The sequence below is a fragment of the Chiloscyllium plagiosum genome, unplaced genomic scaffold, assembly GCF_037043375.1.
Source record: "Chiloscyllium plagiosum isolate Xiang-an unplaced genomic scaffold, Cpla_swu_hap1 HiC_scaffold_29, whole genome shotgun sequence".
Lineage (NCBI taxonomy): Eukaryota > Metazoa > Chordata > Chondrichthyes > Orectolobiformes > Hemiscylliidae > Chiloscyllium > Chiloscyllium plagiosum.
In genome coordinates, this window is record NW_028270167.1 from 6,248,727 (window position 1) to 6,262,078 (window position 13,352).

At 42.1% G+C, this 13,352-nt stretch overlaps 1 protein-coding gene across 24 annotated transcripts in view; it reads left to right on the top strand.

Moving 5' to 3' along the window:
• LOC122540584 (pleckstrin homology-like domain family B member 1) overlaps positions 1 to 13,352 on the top strand; it is a 413,532-nt gene that overhangs the window by 327,533 nt on the left and 72,647 nt on the right. For all 24 annotated transcript variants that reach the window (XM_043676461.2, XM_043676462.2, XM_043676471.2 and 21 more), the window contains one exon: positions 1,313 to 1,423. In XM_043676461.2, coding sequence (XP_043532396.2) covers positions 1,313 to 1,423 — 111 coding nt within the window. The remainder of the gene's footprint in view (positions 1 to 1,312; positions 1,424 to 13,352) is intronic.

The window sequence follows — 13,352 nt, forward strand, 5'->3', positions numbered from 1 at the left end:
GAGAGAAACAGTGATCAGGCCTGAAAGTAGAATGGAGGTGGAAGATTAGCAATTATCTTGCTGAACAGCAGAGCAAAGGTGACAAGTGGCCTACTCCTGATATGACCTGATTAACTTTTTCATTATTTGTTCATGGGATCATCAGTTAAGAGTCAGCCATGTTGCCGAGGGTTTGTGTTACATGCAGGTCAGACTGGGTAAGAATTTACTGCCCTAAAGGGCATTAGGGAACTGGATGGGTTTTTACAACAATGGTTCCATGGTCATCAATAGACTAACGTTTAATTCAAAAATTTTATTCACTCAAATTTTATCATCTGTCAGTGTTGAATTTGAACCTATGTCCCAGAGCATTAACTTGGATCCCCGGATCGCGAGTCAGTGGCGAGTGTGGGCGGCACGGTGGCACAGTGGTTAGCACTGCTGCCTCACAGCGCCAGAGATCCGGGTTCAATTCCCGCCTCAGGCGACTGACTGTGTGGAGTTTGCACATTCTCCCCGTGTCTGCATGGGTTTCCTCCGGGTGCTCCGGTTTCCTCCAACAGTCCAAAAGATGTGCAGGTCAGGTGAATTGGCCATGCTAAATTGCCCGTAGTGTTAGGTAAGGGGTAAATGTAGGGGTATGGGTGGGTTGCGCTTCGGCGGGGCGGTGTGGACTTGTTGGGCCGAAGGGCCTGTTTCCACACTGTAAGTAATCTAATCTAAAAAAACCACTGTGCCATCCCCTCCCTGTTAGTGAACAGAAGAAATCGGGCCCCACAAGCCTGCCTTGCCATTCAATAAGATCACGGCTAATCTTTTTGTGGACTCAGCTCCACTTACCCACCTGCTCACCATAACCCTTAATTCCTTTACTGTTCAAAGATCTATCCAACTTTGACTTAAAAACATTCAGCAAGGAAGCCTCAACTGCTTCACTGGGCAGGGAATTCCACAGACTGACACACTTTTGGGTGAAGAGGTTCCTCCTCAATTCTGTCCGAAATCTGCTCTCCCTAGTTTTGACGCTATGGCCCCTAGTTTCACTTTCCATTGGAATCAACCTTCCTGCTTCTCTTATCTATTCCCTTCACAATTTTATATGTTTTTATAAGATCCCCCATTGGTTGAGGGATATATATTGACCAGAATAGCTGCTCCTCTTTAAAGTATTGGCTGTGTGATTTTTAACCTCCTCCCAAGAGAGTTGACAGAGACCGCAGCTTCATTCCTTACTCCTCTGTAAAGCTAGCTCCAATAGCACTGCCTCAATGCTGCGCTGGAATGTTCCTTCTGGATTATGGGCTCAATCATCTCCATCTTTGTTCCACAGGACAAGGTTTCTGCCTTAGAGAATCAAGCCAATCAGATTCGCTATCAGGCTCTCCAGGAATGTGAGAGGTTGACCAGAGAGAAAAACGCAATGATGCAGTTACTTCAGAAGGTACTGGTGTCTGAATTGATTCAAACACTGGATAGGATCCATCTGAGCCGTGCTGATACTGGCTCCCTGTGATAACACTACTTACCACTCTTTCCAAAATGATACAGAGGTTCAAAGGGCTAAAGTAAGACAACAGGTCATCTGAAGTAGGAGAGACTAGGACCCGAAGACACAGCCTCAGAGTAAAGGGAAGGCCTTTTAGATAAGGAGATAAGGAGAAACTCCTTCAGCCAGAGAGTGGGGAATCTGTGGAATTCATTGCCACAGGAGGCTGGAGGTGATTTCCTCGAATTCCAGGAGCAACAATTACTGTTTTATATGCTGTTGTATTGTTTCGGAACTTTGGAAAAAGAAAGTCAAAACAACAGAAGTTTAAAAGGGAGAAGGGCAGACAAAGGAAGCACATGGTGAGGACAGTGCAGGAGAGAGAGAGAGAGAGAGAGAGAACCTGCACAGTTACCGCCTTTGCTGTTTGAATTCGTGTATCGCTGGACATCGGAGTGCATCTGGGAAAATTAACAAACAGTGAAATTCACAACTAATCTTGGAGGAACTGTTGGGTGAAGTTCACAGCACAGAATCAGATAAGTTAATTGTTGTTTTAAGTCTGTCCAAGAGAAAGGCTGCAGTAGTGAGTACAGTGGATCCTTTCTTGATTATATGTTTTTGGAGATAAGTCTCTTGATTAAACTTAAAATATAAGTTTTATATTAATTTAACCTGGGGCAGTGTTTGTAGAGGAATAAGATGGTGTCATTTTCTGGAACCAACGACATTGGAAGGGAAAAGGTTGAGACTCTGAAGGGGGATTACAGAGAGTTAGGCAGAAATTTAAAAAGGAGGTCCTCAAGGGTAGTAATATCCCAGTACTACAAGCTAGTGAGGGCAGGAATAGGAGGATAGAGCAGATGAATACATGGCTGAGGAGCTGGTGTATGGGAGAAGGATTCACATTTTTGGATCATTGGAATCTCTTTTGGGGTAGAAGTGACCTGTACAAGAAGGATGGATTGCACCTAAATTGGAAGGGGACGAATATACTGGCAGGGAAATTTGCTAGAGCTGCTTGGGAGGATTTAAACTAGTAAGGTGGGGGGTGTGTGGGGGGTGCGTGGGACCTAGGGAGATAGTGGGGAAAGAGATCGATCTGAGACCGGTACAGCTGAGAACAGAAGTGAGTCAAACAGTCAAGGCAGGCAGGGACAAGGTAGGACTAATAAATTCAACTGCATTTATTTCAATGCAAGGGGCCTAACAGGGAAGGCAGATGAACTCAGGGCATGGTTAGGAACATGGGACTGGGATATCATAGCAATTACGGAAACATGGCTCAGGGATGGGCAGGACTGGCAGCTTAATGTTCCAGGATACAAATGCTACAGGAAGGATAGAAAGGGAGGCAAAAGAGGAGGGGGAATGGCATTTTTGATAAGGGATAGCATTACAGAGGATATTCCTGGAAATACATCCGGGGAAGTTATCTGGGTGGAACTGAGAAATAAGAAAGGGATGATCACCTTATTGGGATTGTATTATAGACCCTCCAATAGTCAGAGGGAAATTGAGAAACAAACTTGTAAGGAGATCTCAGCTATCTGTAAGAATAATAGGGTGGTTATAGTAGGGGATTTTAACTTTCCAAACATCGACTGACTGCCATACTGTTAAAGGTTGAGGTGGAAGGGAATTTCTTAAGTGTGTACAAGACAATTTTCTGATTCAGTATGTGGATGTACCTACTAGAGAAGGTGCAAAACTTGACCTACTCTTGGGAAATAAGGCAGGGCAGGTGACTGAGGTGTCAGTGGGGGAGCACTTTGGGGCCAGTGACCATAATTTTATTCGTTTTGAAATAGTGATGGAAAAGGATAGACCAGATCTAAAAGTTGAAGTTCTAAATTAGAGAAAGGCCAATTTTGATGGTATTAGGCAAGAACTTTCGAAAGCTGATTGGGCGCAGATGTTTGCAGGTAAAGGGATGGTTGGAAAATGGGAAGCCTTCAGAAATGAGATAACAAGAATCCAGAGAAATTATATTCATGTCAAGGTGAAAGGGAAGGCTGGTAAATATAGGGAATGCTGGATGACTAAAGAAATTGAGGGTTTGGTTAAGAAAAAGAAGGAAGCATATGTCAGGTACAGACAGGATAGATCGAGTGAATCCTTAGAGTATAAAGAAAGTAGGAGTATACTTAAGAGGGAAATCAGGAGGGCAAAACGGGGACATGAGATAGCTTTGGCAAATAGAATTAAGGAGAATTGAGAGGGATTTTACAAATATATTAAGGACAAAAGGGTAATTAGGGAGAGAATAGGGCCCCTCAAAGATCAGCAAGGCGGCCTTTGTGTGGAGCCACAGAAAGTGGGGGAGATACTAAATGAATATTTTGCATCAGTATTTACAATGGAAAAGGATATGGAAGATATAGACTGCAGGGAAATAGATGGTGACATCTTGCAAAATGTCCAGATTACAGAGGAGGAAGTGCTGGATGTCTTAAAACGGTTAAAGGTGGATAAATCCCCAGGACCTGATCAGGTGTACTCGAGAACTCTGTGGGAAGCTAGAGAAGTGATGCTGGGCCTTTTGCTAAGATATTTGCATCATCGATAGTCACAGGTGAGGTGCCTGAAGACTGGAGGTTGGCAAACGTGGTGCCACTGTTTAAGAAGGGTGGTAAGGACAAGCCAGGGAACTATAGACCAGTGAGCCTGACCTCGGTGGTGGGCAAGTTGTTGGAGGGAATCCTGAGGGACAGGATGTACATGCATTGGGAAAGGCAAGGACTGATGAGGGATAGTCAACATGGCTTTGTGCGTGGGAAATCATGTCTCACAAATTTGATTAAGTTTTTTTGATGAAGTAACAAAGAAGATTGATGAGGGCAGAGCAGTACATGTGATTTATATGGACTTCAGTAAGGTGTTCGATGAGGTTCCCCATGGGAGACTGATTAGCAAGGTTAGATCTCATGGAATACAGGGAGAACTAGCCATTTGGATACAGAACTGGCTCAAAGGTAGAAGACAGAGGGTGGTGGTGGAGGGTTGTTTTTCAGACTGGAGGCCTGTGACCAGTGGAGTGCCACAAAGATCGGTGCTGGGCCCTCTACCTTTTGTCATTTACATAAATGATTTGGATGCGAGCATAAGAGGTACAGTTAGTAAGTTTGCAGATTACACCAAAATTGGAGGTGTAGTGGACAGCGAAGAGGGTTCCCTCAGATTACAACAGGATCTGGACCAGATGGGCCAATGGGCTGAGAAGTGGCAGATGGAGTTTAATTCAGATAAATGCGAGGTGCTGCATTTTGGGAAAGCAAATCTTAGCAGGACATATACACTTAATGGTAAGGTCCTAGGGAGTGTTGCTGAACAAAGAGACCTTGGAGTGCAGGTTCATAGCTCCTTGAAAGTGGAGTCACAGGTAGATAGGATAGTGAAGAAGGCATTTGGTATACTTTCCTTTATTGGTCAGAGTACTGAGTACAGAGGTTGGGAGGTCATGTTGCGGCTGTACAGGACATTGGTTAGGCCACTGTTGGAATATTGCGTGTAATTCTGGTCTCCTTCCTATTGGAAAGATGCTGTGAAACTTGAAAGGGTTCAGAAAAGATTTACAAGGATATTGCCAGGGTTGGAGGATCTGAGCTACAGGGAGAGGCTGAACAGGCTGAGGCTGTTTTCCCTGGAGCGTCAGAGGCTGAGGGGTGACCTTATAGAGGTTTACAAAATTATGAGGGGCATGGATAGGGTAAATAGACAAAGTCTTTTCCCTGTGGTCGGGGATTCCAGAACTAGAGGGCATAGGTTTAGGGTGAGAGGGGAAAGATATAAAAGAGACCTAAGGGGCAACTTTTTCATGCAGAGGGTGGTACGTGTATGGAATGAGCTGCCACAGGATGTGGTGGAGGTTGGTACAATTGCAACATTTAAGAGGCATTTGGATGGGTATATGAATAGGAATGGTTTGGAGGGATATGGGCCGGGTGCTGGCAGGTGGGACTAGATTGGGTTGGGATATCTGGTTGGCATGGACGGGTTGGACCGAAGGGTCTGTTTCCATGCTGTACATCTCTATGACTCTGTGGAGGCTGGGTCATTGGGTATATTTAAGACGGAGATAGATAGGTTCTTGATTGTCAATGGGATCAATGGTTATGGGTAGAAAATGGGGGAATGGAGTTGAGAAGCTTATCAGCCATGATTGAACAGCAGAACAGACTCGATGGGTTGAATGGCCTAATTTCTGCTTCAGTGTCTTATGGTTCAGTCACTAAAAGGCTGTTCTGATTGCATTGAAAATGGTGAAGGGATTTGATTGGGTCAATAGAGAGAGAAACGATTTACTCTGTCCAGAACAAGGGGCAAAACCTGAAATTTACAGCACGATGTTTCAGGGTGGGAGGTGTCCTCTGGAAACATTTCTCCATAAAGACGGGAAGTGGAGATCTGGAACAGACTCCTCCAACGTGCAGCTGAGATTGGGGCTAACAGGAAATTTGAAAACGTGGCGTCATATATTTTTATTAGGCAAGGGTAATATAAATCAATATAAATGTTACATATAAAGAGTAAGATGAAAGGTAAGATAGGGTGGGTGAACAGAGTTAAGATTCAGCTCAGCCACAATCTGATTGAACATTGCATCAGAGTCAAGGGGCTGAATAGCCTCCTTGTGTTCCAGTGAGTGTGCTCAGGCTTTCTCTTTTCCCACTTTAACATCCGTTTTTGTTTAAAGTTTAACTATATCTTCCTAATCTGCATCACTGTCTGACAAAACCAATTTGTGTTGGAAGAGTAACATACACACTGTATAAAGCAGTGAGTAACATACACACTGTATAAGGCAGTGAGTAATATACGCACTGAACAAAGCAGTGAGTAACATACACACTGAACAAAGCAGTGAGTAACATACACACTGTATAAGGCAGTGAGTAACACACACACTGAATAAAGCAGTGAGTAACATACACACTGTATAAAGCAGTGAGTGACATACACACTGTATAAGGCAGTGAGTAATATACACACTGAACAAAGCAGTGAGTAACACACACACTGAATAAAGCAGTGAGTAACATACACACTGAATAAAGCAGTGAGTAACATACACACTGTATAAGGCAGTGAGTAACATACACACTGAACAAAGCAGTGAGTAACACACACACTGAATAAAGCAGTGAGTAACATACACACTGTATAAAGCAGTGAGTAACATACACACTGTATAAAGCAGTGAGTGACATACACACTGAATAAAGCAGTGAGTAACATACACACTGTATAAGGCAGTGAGTAACATACACACTGAACAAAGCAGTGAGTAACACACACACTGAATAAAGCAGTGAGTAACATACACACTGTATAAAGCAGTGAGTAACACACACACTGAATAAAGCAGTGAGTAACATACACACTGTATAAAGCAGTGAGTAACATACACACTGTATAAAGCAGTGAGTAACATACACACTGAACAAAGCAGTGAGTAACATGCACACTGTATAAAGCAGTGAGTAACATACACACTGAATAAAGCAGTGAGTAACATACACACTGAACAAAGCAGTGAGTAACATGCACACTGTATAAAGCAGTGAGTAACATACACACTGTATAAAGCAGTGAGTAACATACACACTGTATAAGGCAGTGAGTAACATACACACTGAATAAAGCAGTGAGTAACATACACACTGTATAAGGCAGTGAGTAACATACACACTGAATAAAGCAGTGAGTAACATACACACTGTATAAAGCAGTGAGTAACATACACACTGTATAAAGCAGTGAGTAACATACACACTGTATAAAGCAGTGAGTAACATACACACTGTATAAAGCAGTGAGTAACATACACACTGTATAAAGCAGTGAGTAACACACACACTGAATAAAGCAGTGAGTAACATGCACACTGTATAAAGCAGTGAGTAACATACACACTGAATAAAGCAGTGAGTAACACACACACTGAATAAAGCAGTGAGTAACATGCACACTGTATAAAGCAGTGAGTAACATACACACTGAACAAAGCAGTGAGTAACACACACACTGAATAAAGCAGTGAGTAACATGCACACTGTATAAAGCAGTGAGTAACATACACACTGAATAAAGCAGTGAGTAACATACACACTGAATAAAGCAGTGAGTAACATACACACTGTATAAAGCAGTGAGTAACATACACACTGAATAAAGCAGTGAGTAACATACACACTGAATAAAGCAGTGAGTAACATACACACTGTATAAGGCAGTGAGTAACATACACACTGAACAAAGCAGTGAGTAACACACACACTGAATAAAGCAGTGAGTAACATACACACTGTATAAAGCAGTGAGTAACATACACACTGAATAAAGCAGTGAGTAACATACACACTGTATAAAGCAGTGAGTAACATACACACTGTATAAGGCAGTGAGTAATATACGCACTGAACAAAGCAGTGAGTAACACACACACTGAATAAAGCAGTGAGTAACATACACACTGTATAAAGCAGTGAGTAACATACACACTGTATAAAGCAGTGAGTGACATACACACTGAATAAAGCAGTGAGTAACATACACACTGTATAAAGCAGTGAGTAACATGCACACTGTATAAAGCAGTGAGTAACATACACACTGTATAAGGCAGTGAGTAATATACGCACTGAACAAAGCAGTGAGTAACATACACACTGAACAAAGCAGTGAGTAACATACACACTGTATAAAGCAGTGAGTAACATACACACTGTATAAAGCAGTGAGTAACATGCACACTGTATAAAGCAGTGAGTAACATACACACTGTATAAGGCAGTGAGTAATATACGCACTGAACAAAGCAGTGAGTAACATACACACTGTATAAAGCAGTGAGTAACATACACACTGAACAAAGCAGTGAGTAACATACACACTGTATAAAGCAGTGAGTAACATACACACTGTATAAAGCAATGAGTAACACACACCGAATAAAGCAGTGAGTAACATACACATTGTATAAAGCAGTGAGTAACATACACACTGTATAAAGCAGTGAGTAACACACACACCGAATAAAGCAGTGAGTAACATACGCACTGTATAAAGCAGTGAGTAACATACACACTGTATAAAGCAGTGAGTAACATATGCACAGTATAAAGCAGTGAGTAACATACACACTGTATAAAGCAGTGAGTAACATACACACTGTATAAAGCAGTGAGTAACATACACACTGAACAAAGCAGTGAGTAACATACACACTGTATAAAGCAGTGAGTAACATACGCATTGTATAAAGCAGTGAGTAACATACACACTGTATAAAGCAGTGAGTAACATACACACTGAACAAAGCAGTGAGTAACATACACACTGAACAAAGCAGTGAGTAACATACACACTGAACAAAGCAGTGAGTAACATACACACTGTATAAAGCAGTGAGTAACATACACACTGTATAAAGCAGTGAGTAACATGCACACTGTATAAAGCAGTGAGTAACATGCACACTGTATAAAGCAGTGAGTAACATACACACTGAACAAAGCAGTGAGTAACATACACACTGTATAAAGCAGTGAGTAACATACGCACTGTATAAAGCAGTGAGTAACATACACACTGTATAAAGCAGTGAGTAACATACACACTGAACAAAGCAGTGAGTAACATACACACTGTATAAAGCAGTGAGTAACATACACACTGTATAAAGCAGTGAGTAACATACGCACTGTATAAAGCAGTGAGTAACATACACACTGTATAAAGCAGTGAGTAACATACACACTGAACAAAGCAGTGAGTAACATACACACTGAACAAAGCAGTGAGTAACATACACACTGTATAAAGCAGTGAGTAACATACACACTGTATAAAGCAGTGAGTAACATACACACTGTATAAAGCAGTGAGTAACATACACACTGAACAAAGCAGTGAGTAACATACACACTGTATAAAGCAGTGAGTAACATGCACACTGTATAAAGCAGTGAGTAACATACACACTGAACAAAGCAGTGAGTAACATACACACTGTATAAAGCAGTGAGTAACATACGCACTGTATAAAGCAGTGAGTAACATACACACTGTATAAAGCAGTGAGTAACATACACACTGAACAAAGCAGTGAGTAACATACACACTGTATAAAGCAGTGAGTAACATACACACTGTATAAAGCAGTGAGTAACATACACACTGAACAAAGCAGTGAGTAACATACACACTGTATAAAGCAGTGAGTAACATACACACTGAACAAAGCAGTGAGTAACATACACACTGTATAAAGCAGTGAGTAACATACACACTGAACAAAGCAGTGAGTAACATACACACTGAACAAAGCAGTGAGTAACATACACACTGTATAAAGCAGTGAGTAACATACACACTGTATAAAGCAGTGAGTAACATACACACTGTATAAAGCAGTGAGTAACATACACACTGTATAAAGCAGTGAGTAACATACACACTGAACAAAGCAGTGAGTAACATACACACTGAATAAAGCAGTGAGTAACATACACACTGTATAAAGCAGTGAGTAACATACGCACTGTATAAAGCAGTGAGTAACATACACACTGTATAAAGCAGTGAGTAACATACACACTGTATAAAGCAGTGAGTAACATACGCACTGTATAAAGCAGTGAGTAACATACACACTATATAAAGCAGTGAGTAACATACGCACTGTATAAAGCAGTGAGTAACATACGCACAGTATAAAGCAGTGAGTAACATACGCACTGTATAAAGCAGTGAGTAACATACACACTGTATAAAGCAGTGAGTAACATACACACTGTATAAAGCAGTGAGTAACATACACACTGTATAAAGCAGTGAGTAACATGCACACTGTATAAAGCAGTGAGTAACATACACACTGTATAAAGCAGTGAGTAACATACACACTGTATAAGGCAGTGAGTAATATACGCACTGAACAAAGCAGTGAGTAACATACACACTGAACAAAGCAGTGAGTAACATACACACTGTATAGAAGAAGAAGGGCTTATGCCTGAAACGTCGATTCTCCTGTTCCCTGGGTGCTGCCTGACCTGCTGCGCTTTTCCAGCAACACATTTTCAACATACACACTTTATAAAGCAGTGAGTAACATACGCACTGTATAAAGCAGTGAGTAACACACACACTGTATAAAGCAGTGAGTAACATACGCACTGTATAAAGCAGTGAGTAACATACACACTGTACAAAGCAGGTTCCAGTTCAGCTGGCTGCTGTTACCTTCTTTGAGTGCTATCTCCTCTGCCCATAGACTGGGAGACCCAATTCCAATTTCATCAATGCCTCGGCAATGAATCAACAATTGAATGAGCTCTGATGAGAGACCAAGGGAGTGAGACGAATGGGAAAGCTCTTTCAAAAGAGCCAGCACAGGCATGTTGGGCCAAATGGCTTATTTTGGCATCATCGCACTATCGTAGTAAGTTTCTACCTGTCTCACAGGTAGGGTGGAAGGGAAGGAGGTGGAGAGGGAAGGTGCTGAGCTGAGTAGTCCTGCCTTACCCTGAGCAACCTTACCCTGCCCAGTGTAACCTCCCTAACTTCCAACAGGAGGTGGTCAATCTGAGGGTGAGGTTCTCCTATCCGTTGTACTCTGCTGCGATATCTTGCTATGGTTTATGTTGTGCACTTTGAAACTCGAGTCTCTTCTCATTTAATCATGAAGCTGTATCTCATTGGTCAGGTTTCTCATCCCCACTTTGTGGCAAACATCGTGTGTGTGAAAATTTGCTCCAATCACCTGTGTGCCTATTCACTAGATGAGAATCCCATGGTGTTGGGGAGGAGTAACTTACAGTATGGATAGAAATTGATTAATTAACAGAAGACAGAGTTGAGAAAATGGGGCAATTTGAGGATAGCAACCTATAACTTTAATGGAGTGCCAAAGAGATCAGTGCTGGGGCCACAATTATTTACAATATATATTAATGACTTGGAGGAGGTAAGTGAATGTATATCACCAAATGGGTCAATGATACGAAAATAAATAGGTAGGCAAGTTGTGGGAAGGACACAAGGAGTTAACAGAGGGATATAGACAGATTGAAATGAATGGGGAAAAACTCATCAGACGGAATTTAGTTTGGGAAAGTGTGTGATTATGCACTTTGGCGGGAAGAATAAGCGAGCTAAATATTATTTAAATAGGGAAAGACTGCAAAATGCTAGCGCAGAGAAGGATTTGGAAGGCCTCGTGCATGGATCATGAAAAGCTTGAATCCAAATTAGAGGTTTAAGATGGAAGGCAAATGGAATGTTAGCCTTTATTTCAAAGGAAATCAAGTGTAAAAGTTATGAAGTCTTACCAAACATATAGAAGGCACTTGTCAGATCACATTGAGAATACTGAGAACAGTTCTTTGATACCTAAGAGAGAGGTAAGAGTGGACATTCGACTGCAGGAGAACGAGGCTGGAGAAGTAGTGATAAAGTGGGATTAATAACATAGGAAGTAGGAATAAAGAAACTGAATAGGAACTTTATATCAGTTTTTACAGTGGAAGATACCAACAGCACACTGGGGGGGGGGGGGGGGGGCGCAGAGGTGAGTACAGTGGCAATCACTAAGGAGAAGGTAATGGGGAAGCTAAAAAATCTGAAAGTGAATAACTCACCTGGGCTCAATGGAATACAGCCCAGAGTTCCAAAGGACACGGCTGAGGAGATTGTCGAGCTATTGGTGGTGATCTTTCAGGAATTTATGGAGTCAGGGAGAGTCCTGAAAATTGAAAAATGGCTAACGTAACACCCATTTAAAAAAAAGGAGGGAGGCAGAAGACAGGAAACTGTAGGCTGGTTAGCCTGACCTCAGCAGTTGATAATATTTTAGAGTCCATTGTTAAGGATAAGATTGTGCAGTACTTGGAAGTGCATGGTAAAACAGGCTGAGTCAGCATGGCTTTGTCAAGGGAAGGTCATGCCTGACAAATCTGTTAGGATTCTTTGAAAAGGAATTGAGCAAGGAGAGCCAGTGGACGTGTGTATTTGGATTTCCAGAAAGCCTTTTAAATAAGATAAGAGTGCGTGGTGTTAGGGGCAAGGTACTGGCATGGATAGAGGATTGGCTGACTGGCAGAAGACAGAGAGTGGGGGTATAGGGGTCTTTTTCAGGATGGCAGACAGTGACAAGTGGAGTTCCACAGGGATCAGTGTTGGGACCACATTTGTTCACATTATGCATTAATGATCTGGATGAAAGAACTGAGGGCACTGTCGCTGAGTTTGGAGATGACACTAAGATAGGTGGATAGACAGATAGGGTTGAGGAAGAGGGGAGTCAGCAGAAAGACTTGGATAAACAAGGAATGTGAGCAAAGAAATAGCGGATGGAATACAATGTGGGAAAATGTGAGGTTATGCATTTTGGTGGGAAGAACAGAGGCATAGACTATTCTTTAAATGGAAAAAGCTTTGAAAATCTGAAGCACAAAGGAACTTGAGTCCTAGTTCAGAATTCTCTTAAAGTTAATGTGCAGGTTCCGTTGGCAAGCGCAATGTTAACATTCATTTCAAGGGGGCTAGAATATAAGAGCAGGGATGAATTACTAAGACTGTATAAAGCTCTGGTCAGACCGCATTTGGAATACTGTGAGCAGTTTTCGGCCCTGTATCTGGCCTTGGAGGGGGTCCACAGGCGGTTTACACAACTGATCCAAGAGATGAAGGGCTTGTCACATGAGGAGCGGTTGAGGACTCTGGGTCTGTACCCAATGGACTTTGGAAGGATGAGGGAGGGATCTGTTGGAAGTTGCAAAATACTGAGAGGCCTGGATAGAGTGGGTATGCAGAAGATGTTTCCTCACGTAGGAGAGACTAGGACCGAAGGGCACAGCCTCAGTGAAAAAATGACCTG